The sequence below is a fragment of the Nannospalax galili genome, unplaced genomic scaffold (genome assembly GCF_000622305.1).
Source record: "Nannospalax galili isolate Female #2095 unplaced genomic scaffold, S.galili_v1.0 scaffold1357, whole genome shotgun sequence".
Taxonomy (NCBI): Eukaryota; Metazoa; Chordata; class Mammalia; order Rodentia; family Spalacidae; genus Nannospalax; species Nannospalax galili.
The window spans coordinates 873174-890800 of NW_008339987.1; the positions used below are offsets into that span (position 1 = coordinate 873174).

Here is a 17627-nt window from a genome sequence, read left to right on the forward strand (position 1 = left end):
GACAAGGGAATTGACAAGGGTTGCCACCTCTGCCCTCTGTCTTGGACTGTGGGGTGGCTTCCTATCATGCATCAGCAATAACAGGCTACATGGTCATGATTGCTAACATGCATGAGCACTGCAGAGACATGTCACCTAGTACCACATTTATCTTTGGTGACAAGAAACTCACATGCGGTGGCAGACCCAGGGCTCAGGTCCCCGGGCCCATGTCTCTCTTCCCTCCAAACAAGATAGTCCTCAGGGGCCAGAAGCTCCATAGGGGCAGGAAGACTGAGCAGAGCATGAACTGGAGAGTTCAGGATGATGTGCAGATGCTAATGCTCTGCCCCCGGGATGATGGCAAGTTGTCCAAGGGGTCAGACACCCCTGTATCTCCCCAGGAGATACTCATGGCTGGGGTAGAGGTGAGACCAGAAATGGATGTTTTGGGTACTAGTGATGGGTTTTTCTGTAAGAAAATCGGTAATACTTCCCAAGTGCTTCCCACGGGAAAGACACTCCACTAAAGTATTTACAGATATTAACTATTAAATCAAGTATTTACAGATATTAACTATTGAATCACATGGACTCTGTGAAGTAGGGCTTTGTTATGGCTATTTGCCAGAAGAGAACTCTGGAGCACAGAGCTGTTTGTAACTTGGCTAATGATCCAAGGCTGCACAACTAGGCCAAGGCCCTTAACCACTGCACTGAACACCTCTCCCGGACAGCATGCCCCAATCCACCAGGTATCAGGGGCTTCCTCTGGGCTTGTCTGCTGAGCTAACAGGGCCCTCTGTGCTTACCCAGGTTCTGCTGCCTCTGCCTCCCTGAAACTCAGGAAGATGGCTAGCCCGTGGATTGTCACCATTCTCTGTGGTTTTCTGGGATCCACGTTGGTTCAAGCAGACCTCAGTCCCCCTGCAGTGTTCAACCTCGGCCCAGAAATCATCAAAGAACGTAAGTTGTAACTCCCAGGCCTCAGCACCATAAGGCAAGGGGCAGATGGAGTGGCCCTCCAAAGAGAAAGGGAATTCCCCATCATTGGGGATGTGCAAGGCATGGGTGGGAGCCCAGGGCATGAGTGACGCAGGAGAAATGGCTGAGTTACAAAGGTTTGGAGTATTATGGGCTCAAGAACCCACGATGCCAAGATTTCAAATGTTGTTATTCTAAACACCCACTGCCCTAAGAATCTGTGGCCTACAAAAGAAGTATGTGGCCACTGCTCACATGATGTACCTTTCTCCCCTGGTTGCCCTTGCCTGAACTCCCATCAACAGAATTATGGCCAACATGCTCCTGGTCCCCAAAGTAAAGGCCCTGACAGGGACTATGGGGCCTGAGTCAAATACACAAATTTGTTATTCCAACTTTACAACCCTGGGCAAGACCCTGAGTCTCAGCTTCTTCTCCAGAAATTTATAGGATGGCCTTCTTCCCTGGGATGGTGGGAACCCACAGTAGCACAGGAACACCTCTCTATGGTGGAGGATGGTTTCTATTATGGGGCGGGGGGAGTGATCCTTGAAAGCATCTTCAACCCAGGCATTGGCTTGTGTCTCGTATGGGGCAAAATCACTCTAGTTGACAAGCACTGCTACAAAGTGTGGTCCCCTTAAAGGGGACAGTCACCAACCCCGGAGACTACCAGGAGGAGTACCAAGGGCCAGCCTGTTAAGTCACATGGGTTTGGCCAGAGCCAGAGGAAGAATCCCCAATGAGAGACAAAAGCAGCTAGTTCGGGGAGGTGGGGGCAAGGTGAAAGTGTGGTGTCAACACTGGCATCTGAGCTATAGGGAGCTTGGACTGAGTGGTTATGGTTAGAGGTCTGCTGCCAAGGAGCTGTTCCAAGTGGTGGTTTGGGAGGAGACCCCTAGAATCCCCTGCAGGAGAGTTAGAAGGCTGTCTAACACATGACCACTGATGGCACCAAACAACTGTTAGTTGTCACCAGTCAGGAGACAAAAATCTCACCACAATCCCAATGGATATGTTTAATGTAAAGGACTTCAATCAGCATTGGAGGAAGGGGGAATTTACCAAGAAGGAAGAAGGGAACTGCAAAGGCCCTCAGTAATGAAGTAGTATACAAGGAAAGCACATACAGAGTCAGAGACCCCTCCCCAGGCCTCCTGGGACTGGGTGTGATTGAAGCCTGCTGCTGGGGTGGGGGAAGATCACTGAGTTGTCCCAGGTTGGCACTGGCCGACTATTGCAAGCAGACTTCAGAGCAACACCTGCCCTGAGCTTGTGACATTCCCTGGATGAGGTTACTGGAGGGAGGAACTGCTTTATCTCCCTTCAGACACACTTAGAAACTTGACAGGGGTCTACAGAACTTACTCCAGATCTCAGTAACCCTGCTAACTGGCATTCAATACACTCCCCCGGCCCCTGGCAGTGACGTGTTAGAGGCAGAAGCTCTCTGTCCCCCTCTAGAGTCTCTACAGATGGAGTTTAAGACTGTGCCTATTAGTGAAGAAGAAATGTCACAGGGTCCAGTGCCATTAGCACAGAGCAGGCAAACATTTGAGAAGAGTGACATGAGAATTGTGACACACGGGGCTGACACACAGCTGAGGGGCTGACACACAGCTGAGGCTACCTACCTACTAACTGGCTCTGGTCACCTTTGAGAAGCTAGCAGGGACTAGCCCAAGGCTCTGGTTCCCATTTCTTCCTTCCTTTGCTCAGCACTTGAGGCACTTTGGACGAAGTGGGGTTCAATGAGGAAGTCAGGTTGTTAGCAAGTGTGCTTTGGCCACAAAAGTGCCCCCAAAAGAGCCTTGTAGGCTTCCGGCTGCTCAGATGGGGAAGTGATTGGTACTGGCTGGAGAGAGACAGAGGTCCAGCATCCCAGCAGCAGCTGCTTCTGCCCTGGGTGTGAGTGGTTCCCATTACCTCAGTCTCACTCTTCATGTGAAAATATGAAGGGCAGAGATGATATGACTCTCACCTGATGCCAGGTCCAAGAAGTCCTGAGTGATGACCATCCTCAGCCTGGTTTCCCTGAATTCCTCTTGACCCTTAATCCCTGGATCTGTCTACAGAGCTGACCCAACAACTGAAGGAACACGATGCCACCACCACCCTCCAGAAGCTGCCTCTGCTCAGTGCCATGCAGGGTAACTCAGCTAGGGGCATCCCCGTGTTTGACAATCTGGTGAGATCTGTCCTGAAATACATCATCTGGTGAGTGGGACTGGGGAGCACTGGGAGCCAACTCTCTCCTGCACCTCTCCCCACGCACACAGCTTACTCAGTTGTTAGTCAACAAACATTAGTGAAGACGAACTGGACTGGAATAGGTCCCTCTTGAGAAACCTCCAGAGTGGTGAGTGATAAGCAAAGGGAACTCTAAGAGGGTGGCCCCAGAAGGAGGCAGCCTGGGGCAGAAGAGTGCTGGGGCCAGGAGATGCTTCCCAGGGAAGATCATAGCTGAGCCAGACACGAAAATGCACTCCAGGCAGAAGGGTTTACAGTGAGCTTAGAGAACTGAGGTTTACCTCCTAAAGCCAAGGAGGCAGCAGACAGAAAACAAGCGTGATGGGAAGGATGGGAAGGACCATGCTAGAGAGAGGGTTGGTGGGCAGAGCTGTGGTCTAGGTGCTTGTCAGGCACGAGGAAGTCAGGAACAAGGATGGGGGCAGGCTTAGAGTGATGCTCTCAGCTGAGCACCAGTGCGATGCTCATCTCCCCTGCATCCCCCAGGATGAAGGTCACCTCTGCTAACATCCTCCAACTGGTTGTGGAACCCTCAACCTATAAACAGGAACTGGTAGTCAGGATCCCCCTGGACATGGAGGCTGGATTCAACACGTGAGTATCCCCAGAGTCTGATACAGCAGACCTGACAGGCTCATCTACTCACTCCCCTCCCTCCATGCAGGTATCTGGAAAAGAATTCCAAATAGAGAGAGCAAGTGCCAAGGTCCTTAGGCAGGAGTGTGCTCGCTTGATTCCAGAAAGGTGGGAGGGAGTGAAGAATCGGGGGGGGGGGGTGAGATCAGCTGTGGAGGTCAGAGAGTGCAAGGCTTTAGGGGCCCATCGGAGGATTTGCCTTTCATGTAGTTAGCAGACACAGAAGGCCTGAGCAGAGCAGGGGCATGAGATGGCTTAACATTTTTTCAAGGATCCCTCTGGCTCCTGTGGGGAAAACAGACTGTGTGGGGCAGAGTGGAAGTGGGAAGGCCATGCAGAGGTCCCCCCACATCTCAGGAGGAGATGATGATGGTTTAGGTCAGGGCTTGAGATAGGTCGCCCCATACCAGCCTGGGAGGAATGGCCAGAAACCAAGATGGCAAGGCTTGAGAGCAGCAGGCCAGGGGACAATGTGGCGTCCACTGCTGTCATTCTTCCCCGAGAAGCTTGGAGGACATCTGAGTAAGGTGTAGGGTGTAATTTGGAATCTGATGGCATCTGGAAGGAATGAGGTCAGGAGAGGACGCCAGAAGCTGGGGTACAGATGTGGAGGGATGAGGGGCACCAGCCAAGGAGACAGAGAATGAGTCAAGGGAGCTGGAGAGAGATACCCAGCTGTGGCTCCAACCTGGACTTGAACAGCACTCTTGGGGCTGCTGTCTCCACAGGCCGCTGGTCAAGACCATGGTGAAGTTCCACATGAACACCGAGGTCCAAGCTCTTGTCCGGGTGGAGAAAAGTGAGAGTGGCCACGCCCACCTGAACCTCAGCTACTGCTCCAGCAGTGGTAACACCCTGCGTCTCACCCTGCTGCACAAGTGAGTGCTGGGTTCCGCCATGGCGGAGGGAAGGTAGGCGGTGGCCTTGCCTACTGAACACATGAAGAACATTGAAGGGGAAGAGGATACATCTCTCCTGAGTCTACTTCTGGAGCTCCTTCCAGGGAATCTGTAATACCAAAGACAGTTGAGGATAGCAGAGACCAAAGCAGTAATTGTGGCATGATGCCAGGAGGTGGGGCAAACACCTACAGATGGAAAGATGCCTCCATCCTAGGGTCCCCCAAGCCACCCAGGGGAGGTCTGATGGGGGCAAAGGTAAGCTCATCCTCTTCACTGGCTACCTAGGTGATGTTGGGCAAGTTACCTCCCATGTCTCACCTTCCTGGTCTGAGGTTGATGACACTTTCCAGGCATTAAGAATGACATTTAATGCTGGGTGTAGTGGCACACACCTTTAATCCCAGCACTCAGGAGGCAGAGGCAGAGACAGAGGCAGGTAGATCTCTGTGAGATTGAGTCCAGCCTGATCTACATAGTGAGTACCAGGCTAGCTGGGGCTACAGGGAGAAGCTATCTAAAAAATAAAAACAAAAACAAAACAAAAAAAACCAATAAATAAATAATAAATAAGAATGACCCACTCATAATAGTGCATGGCAGGGGATCTGCCAGCTCCTGGCATCCCCATGTCAGTCTAGATCTCTAAAGACAACATCCATGGTTACATGTACACTCAGCTCAGCCTCTATAAAGCCCTAGCAGCCTGGGTGAACTTGAGCAAGCCCTTTCTTCCCAGGACTCCACCTCACCTCTGTAAAGCAGGAGTGGTCCTCTCTGATGCTTTCTAATCTCTCACTCTCCTCTCCCAAAGGCTCTCCTTCATGATCAACTCTGTGGCAAAGAATGTCATGAATCTCCTGGTGCCAGCCCTGCCCCAAATGGTGAAAACTCATGTGAGTGGAATCGGGCCTCTGGCCTATGGAGATGGTGCCCTTGTAGGGCTAATGTGGAACTGCAAGCTGGTGTCAAATGACTCCTTTCTTGGGTGGGGCTCCTTCTGGAACTGAATAATTCCTTCAGCAAAGCAAAGAGCAAAGGATTGGGCCACTGTCCCAGCTGGATCATGAGGTCAAGGTTACAGAACTGTCAAAAGTCAAGGGGCCTTGATCAGTCATGTGCTGATAAAGTTTTAACCCTTGTCTCTGGAGGGCTTGAGGGGAAGAAGTGCTAGCATGTAGCTTTTGCTGATTTCCCGGGTATAAATCCTCCCTCCAGGCTGACTTTAGACTGCTATGTGATGTCACCCAACAGAACTGACATGAACTGCACATGAACTGCCACCAAACAGACAACACACAGTGCTTCAAGAGCTATAGATGACAGAGACTATATAGTCAAACACCTAGAAAGGGATGAGTTTCCCACTTTTATTAAATTTATTAAATGATGTTATTATAAGTTTATATAATTTAATTTTTAAAACTAAGCTAGCAATTCCTGGCTATCCAGCATTTTGTCCTAAAACACTGGTCTGAGCAGGTTATGACACGCCCCTGTCTCAGCCATCCAAATATGGTTTGAAGGCACTGCCGCCCACCTATTACTTTTTCTGAGTCAGTAAACCCAAGGTGTGTGTGTGTGTGTGTGTGTGTGTGTGTGTGTGTGTGTGTGTGTGTCTGGTTTGGGGGATGGAACCCAGGGCTTCACACCTGCTAGACAAGCGTTCTAACACAGTGTCACACCTGCAACCTGGTGACTCTCATTTCGCATGCCCCTGATGTGTGACAGGTAAACTAGCATGTTGTAAGTGGATCCATCTGTATCAACCAGTGAAAAGATGACATAATGACTGAAATAATTGAGAGAGAAAACACTCACAATCCTTCTACCCAGTCCAGCAGCTGCTCTGCTGTTTGCATAATGCACTCCTCCATCTCACCGGCTCTGGTTTTTATGTGGCCGCATTTGATGTCAGCCTTGAAATCATGGGTGTGTCTCTATGTTATCAAACAACATTTATAATGGTTATAATAGCCAGATCCTACTCAACAGTTATCAAACTATCCCAAAGAGCCTTTCTTTTTAATAATGTATTTGTATTAAGATTACTTTAAAACAGCAATGGCAATATTTAAAGCAATATTCTATACACTGATGGGATTTTATTTTAAAGCAATATAGATCATCAGTTTCCCTCCAAATTGTTCAAAATTGTATCAAATCCCTCCAAATTATCTTCAAGAAAAATACAGCACCACGTTTTGCCTCTGTTTGGTGACATATCAACCACACAATCTCAGAATCATGTGTTTGTTTTATTCACTTGTGGTGAAGCTTCAACTTCTGTTTCTGTGCTTGAAAACAGTCTGTTAAATCTGTTCTTAGTAGACTAAACATGTATTATAGAGAACAAGAAAAAATAAGCAAATTTATTAAAAGCCTAGAGGCTGAGAATGTGCCTCAGTGGTATATTACTTGCTTAACATGTATGAGGCCCTAAGTTCTGAGTTCAATTCCCAGCAACACACACACACACACACACACACACACACACACACACACACACACAGAGGGGGGTGGGGAATAAATCCCCAATGAGATTTTATAAGATTAATTTAAGAAATAATATTGGCCAGGTCTCATTCAGGCTTATAATCCTAGCTCCTTTGGGAGACAAAGGAAGGAAGATTTAAGACCTTCCTGGGTCACAGAGCAAGGTTAAGGCCAACCTAGACAACTTAGTAAGGGGCTTTTTTTCAAAATAAAAAGTAAACCAAAAGGGCTAGAGATGTAGCTCAGTGGTAGACCACTTGCCTAGCATGTGTCAGGCCTCAGATGGATAGAAGGAAGGAAGGGAAGAAGGGAGGAAGGGATTGATTAGGTATCAACTTGTGAGATTACAGAGGCTGTGAGGTTTACTGAGGGTGAACTACTGATCTGGGAAGGAAGGAAGGAAGGAATTTATTGAGTAACAAAAATTTCACAAGATTCAGTGGTTTTAATGCAATTTGTCAGATAATCCCACCTTTCCCAATCTGGCCAAGGTGAATGAACGCAGATTCTTTTATTCCAATCTTAATTATTAATATTAACTCTCATATCATGTAGTACCTAGTAAACATGTCCCTGTATATATGTATATATGTAGTTTACAGAATAAATACAATGTAAAGAGTCTGCAGCAGAGTTCAAAATGTTTCAGAAGTGGCAGAGAGAAAGTCCGTATTGTTGAGATAATTGAGAGGGAAGCTGTAGAATCTAGCTGTGAGGTGAAAGACAGAGCAAACCAGGGTTTGGGAGCAGGAAACAGCCAGTCCAGGTCCAGTCCAGACAAGTGAGCAAGTGGACAGGCAGAAGCTCAAGCTCTGTACCAGGAGTCTGGGCACATATCCCTCCTCCTCTCTGGGTTCTGAGTTAGGAAAACAGATGGGAGCAGGGGACCATTGCACACAAGAAAAGTTGGCATCTCTAACACACTGCCCTTGCACAAGAGTATTGGGGGGCAGTGGACTAGATGGTCCCTCCATTGGGGCAGTTGAATCTAAGACAAAATTAATTCATTAAACTGCCTTGAGGCCTAGAACAGGCCCTTGGGTCCCATGAAGAGCAGAGTTGTCAAAGCCAGGTTTTCATAGGCCCCCACTTCCCCCACTGTTGACTGGGGCTGCTGATACTTTATCATGGGGCTGGACTGTAGATGGTGGGTGCTTATTAGCACCCTTGGCCTCTGTCTACTAGATGTTACTATCATTCATCTGCCACATTCTGATAACAGAAAATGTCTCCAGAATTTTCCAATGTCTTGCCAGAGTTATAAATTACTCTCTGTTGAGACATTCCAGCAATTTTTGGAAGAGAACTGTTCGGTACATGGGGATGTGTTGGGGCTGGAAACACACCAAGGACAGAGAGACTGCTTGGACTCCGATGGGGTGGACTGTCTGGAGGGTTGGGGATGGATACACCAGGGAGTCCTCAACCGCATAGATGGACATTTGACTGGCTGGGACAACACAGTGAGACTGGGGCTAAGAGGGGAGGAGCCTAGGTGGCCATGGGACAGAGAGGCTGGCTCCTCATGGATGGCCCTGTATTTGTTCTGTTGCAGCTGTGCCCTGTGATCCAGCAAGCCTTTGATGACATGTATGCTGACTTCCTGAGGCTGACAACAGGTGGGTGCATTTCTCTCTCCTTCACCTTTCCCTTAATCACAAGCTCAGCCTCCAGGGCCCACCTTCACCCAGAGGAGACCTCCCCAGTCAGGCCTGAGGAGCAACTTGGGTCCAGCCCAGGTAGGCAAGCACCTATTGGCCCCTGCCCAAGACAGGCAGTCCACCACAACTGCAACTTGTGAGCACTTTGTATGTGCAAGGCTCTTTGTGAAGCCAGCAGATACCGGTAGACCCAAGTTCAAATCCCAGCTCTGCTTCTGATTTTCTCCATAACTAAATGGTCCTTCCATTAGGGAAATTGAACCTAAGACAAAATTAATTCATTAACTGCCTTGAGGCATAGAACAGGCCCTTGGGTCCCATGAAAAGTGAGGCAGTGACTTTGAGGATGTCGTTCCACCTCTTTATCCTCAGTTTCCTCATCTGTAAAATGAAGCTTTCTACAACAAGACCTCAAAGGATTGTTAGTTAGCATCCAAAGGTTGTAGGAAAGTGCACTGCCTGGGCAGAGTTGCTTACAAATACATGCATGCATGCTAAATGGATGGATGGATGGATGGATGGATGGATGGATGGATAGACGGATGGTAGACTGACCATTGTGTGCTACTGAGAGCAGGAAACAAGGGCAGAGGTGAGCTGTGTGCCCAGGAGGGATGTCATTTCTACCTCCCTGAAAATGGCAGAGAGAAAACACAGGCTCCAACCTTCAAAACTGGTCGTGCTTAGCCTCCCCAAACCTCCCCATCCCCACCAGTGGGAGTCAGCAGGGGAGAAGAAAATCTCACCATGTACTGATTTAGAATCTTAAGAGGTCCATTCAGAGGGTGAACAAAGAGCTACGGGGAAAGAACAAAATGAATCACTAAGGCCCTAAGTGCTTATGAGGGTGGGTCTAGCCTGGGCACTTAAGTCTCACCATCCTCACTTCCTCAAAGCACAATGGCTCCTGTTGCCCAGCTGCACATGAGGAAACAGAGACTCATAGCAGTTAAGTCACTTTTCCCAGCTTACCTGGAGAGTCATGCTAGGCAAGGTTGGAGTCTGATTCTTCCTGCTCCAAGTAGATGTCAACTGGCTTGGCCATGACTATCATCCAGTAGAGCTTGCTATTATAACCCAATGTTTTTTGGGGGGGTCATTTTGGGGGTCTCCCTGTAGTCCCAGCTGGCCTGAAACTCACTATATAGATCAGGCTGGCCTTAGTCTCAGAGATCTGCCTGCTTCTGCCTCCTGAGTGCTGAGACTAAAGGTGTGTGCCACCATGCCTGGCTTTATAACCCAATTTTAAGATGGGGAAACTGGGAGCTGAAAGGGTAGCTTAGAGGTAGAACACTTGTTTAGCACGCATGAAATTCTAGCACCACAAAAAAAGAAAAAGTGGGGGTGGGGGTGGGGTGGACAAGAAGAAACTAATGTCATAGGAGCTCCCAAGTCTGTCTAGCAGCTCTGATGCCCAGGGGCAGGAGCAGGTGCAGGGGTAGGGGCAGAGCAGGCCTAGGTACTCACGTTCTTGCCCAACACCTGAGAAGATGAGGAGCCACTGTCACCTGTAGACCAAGTGGAGCAAACCATGGCAAACACAGGTGATGGGTCTACTAGTTGGTGCACACCTGGGGTGTGCACCCAGCCCCTACCCTCCTTGGGGAGTGAATTATAGTGAGGTAGGGGAGGCACAGGTTATAAATAGCAGATCGGGTTTGGTGTAGGACTGAATGGGCTTCCATCAGCACATGTAAAGGTCTAGCTCAGTGTCTTTGTCTTGAGCAGTCACTGTCATTATTGCCACAGTTACCACCAACAGCATCATTCCTCTGGTCCCTCTCTTCCCTCATACCCTCCTGTACTATTGCAGTGCCAGCTGGAGGTGGTGGGAAACCACCCCATCCACCCCTGCCCTCCACCCTCACAGACTTTCTTCTTGTCCCTGAGCAGAGCCCATTGCCCTCAGCCCTGGAGCCCTGGAGTTCAGCTTTCTGTTTCCTGCCATCCAAGACAGTAATATCCTGCTCCACCTGAGGGTGAGTGCCACAGAACCTCAGAAAAAAGTGGGATATCAGGGAAGAGCAGCTCTTCTCTCACCACCAGGATCCAACACCGTGTGAAAAATCCACTCACAACCAGGGCATGGGGGCTAGTGAAGTCACAGGCTGAGCATGTCTGGTACAATCCTGAGGAAGAAAGGCCAGCAGGTAGAACCTCACCCCCACACTGGATTCTGACCTCTGACCTTGACCCTGTGTGTGCCCGGGGCCCTGGAGCCTTCTCTCATACGAGTTCCTTGCAACATGGGCTCAGGACAGAGGCACTTCTGAGGATCATACAACCCAAACCTTCCCAGTTGATGATTCCCTGGCTGTGTGGTTCTGGGCAAGTTTCTAAACATCTCTGAGCCTCAGCTTCCTTGACTATAAAATATAATACTTAGGAGACAAGGAAATGAGACCATATAGAGCTTCCCAGACAGGAGGCATTCAGTAACTGCTGGGTCTCTATAAAACATGGCACTGTGTACCCAAGCTGTGGCAGGACTCCCTGAGGGCCAGACTAACTAGGGAGGTCTGAGTCCCAAGCTGACTTTCAGGACTTATGTGGAAATACATCATGGAACAGTTTCATCTGTTTTGTTGCAGTTTGAATCTTCCCTTCATCCAAAGGGCTTGAGAAATAAGTTAATAAAAAATAAGAATTTAGGTTGCAAGCTGGGCACAGTGGCATGAACCTGTAGTCCCAGATATTTTGGCAGTGGACTCAGGAGGATCACTTGAGCTGAGGCATTAGGGGACAGCCTGGGCAGCTTAAAGAAATAAGATCCCTTTAAATGTGTGGCAGAGGGATGGAATAAGGGATAGAGGGATACAAGAAGGAAGAGAACAGAGATTATTTGAGAGACTCAGGAGTGGAGGCTGCCAGGTACCTGAAAAAAATCATTCTTCATCAGGGCATTGAATTCCAAGCTAAGCTTCCTAACACAAATGTAAAGAGAAACAAGTGAATGGTCTCTGTCTTGGTTCATTTTGTGTTGTCATAACACAGTACCTGAAACTGAGTAGTTTATAAACAATAGAAGTTTGTTGGGCTCATGGTTTTCAGAGCTGGGGAATCCAAGAACATGACACAGCTTCTGGTGAAGGCCTCCAGGCTGCATCTGGCCATGGTGGAAGGCAGAAGAGTGGGAGAGAGAGTGAGAGCAAGGGCAACTGAGGGCTGACCTTACTTCATGAGGATCTATGCCCTCAGTAGCTACTCTTATTGTAACAGCATCAACCCATTGATCATGACCTAGTCGCCTCCTGAAGGTCCCACCTGTCCACCCTGTTGCACTGGGATGAAGTTTCCATCACAGGAACTTTGGGGAACACCTTCCCATTTCAGCAGGGTTGTTCCTTCCGGATGGCTGGGGCTTCAAAGTCCTCAACCCATGCCTTGCTCTGTGTTTCCTCAGGCCAGGTTGCTGGACTCACAGGCGAGGGTGACCAAGTGGTTCAACAGCTCTATGACTCCCCTGACAGAGTTCACCCCAGATGGGGCCCCTTTTAGCCTGATCTGGAGGCAGGACCTGGTGAATGCTGTTGTGTCTGCCCTGATCCCTGCAGAGGAACTCCTGGTCCTGCTGGACTTTGTGGTAAGCCTTGCTGTGGGTAAGAGATGGACTCACCTCTCTGTCATCTGCTAAAGGAACCCAAGGCAGGAATTCCCAGTAATGAAGGAGTTCTGCCTTCCTTTCAGAGACCCTGCCTTTGACATTCATCTCTAGGGCCAAAGGCCTCTCTTAATACCCATCTTGGGCCCTGGTTCTGACCTCTGGAATTGGATGCACCTGTTTCCTCTCCCAAATAGTCCTGGGGGAGCTGGAGGGCATCTTGGATACCAAGGAACCCAGGGATGGCACACATCACTAACTGATCAGAGCTCTCCATGCTACTGAGCCTGGGTGCCAATGCAGTCTGATTAACGTAGCTGTCCCACCTCCCTTCCTCTCTCCCCAGCTTCCTGAAGTGGCACGTGAGCTACAGGCAAGCATCCAGGAGATCAACAAAGAGGTTTGTCTGTTTGCCACCTGCAGCTTGCTGGGTGCTTGCTGCCCCTGGCCATAGGTCTCTGGAGTGGAGAACAGATATGGGTTTCTCTCCCCTCTCACCACTGGGGACATTACAGGCCCAGGCACTGGGCAGCCTGGAAACTTCAGTTCAACAGAAAAGCTTGAATCAGATGATCCCAGAGGTGATATTTCACTGCATAGGTAGTGGCAAAGGACTAGTACTGGGTGATGAGGATGATGCTGAGGCCCTGTTCCAGGCTGGGAAACCAGAAAGCATCCCTGATGGGATGTACAGAGAGTACAGGGAGGGCAGTGGCTGAAGCACAGGGTGGCACCCGAGGGCCTGCAGAGGCCAGTACACTGTGGCAAGGCGCATGGGTCTCATGTCCTTCCAGGCAGCAAATAAGCTGGGACCCACTCAGATCGTGAAGATTGCCCCTTACAGCAGCCCTCAGATCCTGCTGAGCCAAGACAGTGCCAGGGCAGCCCAAAGGGTCATGTTGGAAGTGTTCGCCACCAATCAAGATGTCAAGCCCTTCTTCTCCCTCGGCATCGTGAGTTCAAGTGTCTGTGACACAGGTCAAAGACAGTGGTCTTCCTGTTCATTTCTGGAAATAGGGGTATCATTGTACAGCAAGAGGAGGAGGGGTGTGCTGGACCAAGAGTCAGGAACTTTGGAAGTCCATCAGTCACTGGCCACCACCATCCTATAGGGGTCAAGGGAACATAACCTTCCACAGGGCAGCTCTGTTCCAGCAATGGAGCATTTTCCAGAGAAGGGGCAGCTGTGAACTCTTAGGGGCGACATGCTGCAGCTGGAAGACAGATATCCCCCTATAAAGGGATCAGAGAAAGGCACCAACCGTATCCAGTACAGGGGCAGAAAGTGTTCAAGCAGAGGCAGAACTCAGGAGCAGGTTCTGGGTAGGTAAGGCCAGCCCTGCCTAATCAAGGCAGCTGGCCAGTACCTGGTTGTGAGTAGAGGGCTCATGTTGATATTTCCTTATGGTAGGGTCTCTGAATACAGATGTCCAGGTTGCCCACCGCACAATTTCAGGGGTGCCTTTCATAGATTATATGTTTAATGGTGCCGCCCAGAGGGTTCAGCTTGATGCTCTGTTCCCTTGCAGCCAAGGGCAGTGAGAACACACTGTCCAGGCCAACCTCACTCCCTACTGATCCCTCCAAGGCCAGTAGGAGGCACTACAGGAAAAAATGGTCCTATAGGTGCTGCTGTAGTGAACCTAACATTCTGCCTTCAGGTCACCCCTGCCCAGAGGTCAAGTTGATGCAAGTCTTGGACCCCGCATGTGGAAACTGACTTAGCTTCTGAGCTTTGCACATAATACTAATGATGGCTAGAGTATACCAGGAGTTTGACGACCTTCTATGCCCTCAGTCTTCTCTGTATACTATGGGGCTGACATGTCCCCATCATGGGATGGTGAGGCACACAGGGACAGTTGTAGAAAGCTCTTGTACTGGGTGACACACGGTGAGCTGTCCATACATGTTGGCTGCATTGGCATCATCCCCAACAGGCCTGAACTGCTGCCTGTGAAACGGGGCCTGAGACATGGAAAGTGAAGACTGGGGAGGTCAGACCTTTTCCCAAGGTCCCAGAACCAGTAGTTAAGATTCAGATCAGGTGACCTTGACCCCAGATCTTTCCTGTATAACCCTCACTCTCAAAGCACTGTCTTTAAAAAATGAGACCTGGGTTCTCGTTGCAGGAGGCCAATTCTCAAGCTCTGTTTTTCACCGAAGGTGACCGACTTATGTTCAACTTTAATAACATCAGGTAACTGTGTTAATCAATGTGAAGAGTCTGCCACAGATAGCGTGCTGGCCCAGCACCATGGGATTCTTTAAACAGCCAGCAGGTGGCACCAAAAAGAGCTGAGACAGGCCAGGCAGAAGGCTGCCTTGCCTAGCCTCACCTGCCTTGAGGAATGGATTCAAGACAGAAGGAAAATGAAGGACTTTAGAGCAGCCACAGAGCAAGCCCAGCCCAGCCACAGGGCTGACCTACTCAGAACCACCCATTCTGAAAATTTCCAAGGCAGCAGCAGTGAAAGCCCCAGACCTGAGCCCTTGGGGCTGGCACAGAAGTGCCCACCTTGAGCCCTGCTGACTCTGCAGGGTCTGCCACCTTCTACCCCAGAGCAAGTTCAGGGACTCTGACTGGAGGCTCCTGGGATAAAGTTAGGTTCTGGGGGGGCAGTATTCTGATTCACCGGTACAGGGTCAGATGATGGAAAGATGATAGACATATATGTATTAACTACAAAGCTATAAAATTCAGACATTCTGCGCTGTCATTCCTAGACCATGCAGTTGGCCAGGAATTGGGGACCCCCTCTAGAAGGGACTTGGGCTCCCTAGTGCACCAGTCCTCATTCCTGGGTGATTTTCTGTCCTTCGGGCCACTGTCTACTCCCGCTTTAGAACATGAGCACCATGAAGTGAGTACTTACTTTGCTTCACAACTGTATCATGAGCGCCTGCCTGTGGTTGGCACAGAGCCAGAGCTCAGTAAACAGTGGTTGCTGAGACCCCAAGGGACCACTCTCACAGGCATTTTCTATTACAGTATTGATCGAATCCAGCTGATGATCTCAGATATTGGCCTCTTCAATGTAAGTATTTACAGATCATCTCTAAGGGCCTAAGGGCCAGAATGGATCATTCTGAAAAGAGACACTTATTGTATATGACTTGCTTCAATTTGAGCTCACTATTAAAGAATAAAGTCCTTCTGTTGACATGGGGAAGCCCCTCCCCTCTTGTCCTCAGTTTCCCCAGGCCTCAGATGGATCCAGAGAGCTCAGTAAGGCTGAATCCTGTCTTTGGCCATGAATTGTCTTTCTTCTGAGACAAGGTCTTGATATACAGATCTGGCTAGCCTGTAACTCATTATATATACCAGGCTGGCCTTGAACTTCTGATAATCCTTCTGTCTCTGCATTCTGATTGCTGGGATTACAGGCATGTGAGGGTTTTTTGGTAACCAATATTCAAACGAGGCTTGTGAAAATCAGGACAGTCGGCTTCTCCTCAGAAGCAGAGCTCCCTCAGGACTCTTGTGGCTGGAGCAGAGCCCCTGAGGGTTAGGCATCCTCAGAGCAGCTAAGTGAGGGTTGCTCCCCAGTCTACCTGGTCCCCAGGACCCTAGCAGCTTGGTCCTGCCAGGGACCTGGGATTCCAACAGCTCTGTTGGCTGCCCTCATCATGGGGACAAGCCAGGTAACCTGGAATGACCAGAAGGACCTGGCAGAAAGCCAGGTAATAGTTCCCCTCTCCTTCACAGGCTGAAACCCTGAAGGGCATCATGACCAAGATCCTTGCCTCAGCACTGCTTCCCTATGAGAATGGTGAGGCCCTCAGCCCCTGGGGAACTTCTTGTAGGCTTGCTCTACCTCCTGTCCACACCTCCTGGGGTCCCTTCTAGTCATGATCCACTCATTCTCTGAACCTATTTCAAATTCTCCCCACTCCAAGGAGCCTTTCTGGTCACCAACTGGAGAGAATGTCTCCTACCTCCTCCTCCCAGCCTGGTCCTTTATTAGTGCCAACTCCAAGGCAGGCAGGGATGATGTGGCAGATACTAGACTCACAGGACTGGCCACGGCAGGAACCAAGTACAACCAGACAGGTAGCACTCACTTGAGGGACCTCAGGCAGACTGGGTTCACGACCCATTCTTCTTGCTGGCTGCTTGTCCTTAGACAAGCTGCCTGATCCTCCTGAATCTCAAGTTCTCCATCCGTGAAAGGAGGAAATAAGAACACCCTCGCCAGAAATGCAAATGAGATGTTGTGTCTGATGGTGGGGAGAGCTGTTACTCTGTAGCATCATCACCTTTTAAGTTTTTCTTTACTAGAGTGGGAAACCTCAAGTAAAGACGTCTGCTGTGGATGACAGGAGCTATGATAGTAGTTCTCGAACAAGAGTGTTAGAGGATGTGGGATGCACTGTGGGACAGCCCGAAGCCATACCAGATAGGGCTGAGTGAATGCTGGGGCAGAGGACAGGCAAACAGAAGCAGGGAGACAGACCAAATCTCAAGTGCCAGATCCCAGAATCTCCCTCCTCACAGAACTGTGAGCGTGCCCACTGCTTCCCAAGCCCATCTGGGCCCACCAGACTCTGACCATGTTGATTATTTCAGGCAAACTGAGAACTGGAATTCCATTGTCAATAGCAAAGGCCTTGGGATATGAGGATTCTATGTGGTCTGTGATGGAGGTGAGTGTTCTGTGGACATGAACAACCTGTTCTGGCTGGGAGTTGCCTATGCTCCACTCCTGGCCCTGCGGTCACTTGTGTTGGGCAGGGCTCCTAGTACTTTGGGCCACAGAAATAAACAAACAGAAAACACTGTCCCCCTGGCAGAGCCTGCATGCTAGCAGGCAGGGCATCTACATAAACCAGGATCACACACATCAAGTAGACAAGGGCTGGGGATAAAAGAAGATGGGCTCAGAAGAGAGACAGATGGTCGAGTGGGGATGCTGTTTTAGACAGGGTGGACAGGGAAGGCCCCTCTGGAGAGGTAAGGTTTGGCTGACACCTGAGGAAGCGGGGCAGTAAGCTCTGTGGGTAGTGGGAGAAATGTCCTCTAAGAAGGACCAGCAAGTGCAAAGGGGTGTTACTGCTCCGGGAAAGATGAGGGCGAAGGCCCTGGATCCCAGGTGGTGTCCAAGCTCTATAGACCTGACT

At 49.7% G+C, this 17627-nt stretch overlaps 1 protein-coding gene across 1 annotated transcript in view; it reads left to right on the forward strand.

Moving 5' to 3' along the window:
- Positions 1–830: 830 nt before the first annotated feature.
- Positions 831–17627, forward strand: part of Bpifb1 (BPI fold containing family B member 1) — an 18467-nt gene continuing 1670 nt past the window's right edge. The window contains exons 1-14 of the mRNA XM_008834840.2: positions 831–945; positions 3039–3180; positions 3700–3807; positions 4578–4727; positions 5563–5644; positions 8800–8863; positions 10799–10884; positions 12309–12488; positions 12853–12906; positions 13301–13459; positions 14639–14706; positions 15499–15544; positions 16216–16279; positions 17077–17153. Coding sequence (XP_008833062.1) covers positions 831–945; positions 3039–3180; positions 3700–3807; positions 4578–4727; positions 5563–5644; positions 8800–8863; positions 10799–10884; positions 12309–12488; positions 12853–12906; positions 13301–13459; positions 14639–14706; positions 15499–15544; positions 16216–16279; positions 17077–17153 — 1395 coding nt within the window. The remainder of the gene's footprint in view (positions 946–3038; positions 3181–3699; positions 3808–4577; positions 4728–5562; positions 5645–8799; positions 8864–10798; positions 10885–12308; positions 12489–12852; positions 12907–13300; positions 13460–14638; positions 14707–15498; positions 15545–16215; positions 16280–17076; positions 17154–17627) is intronic.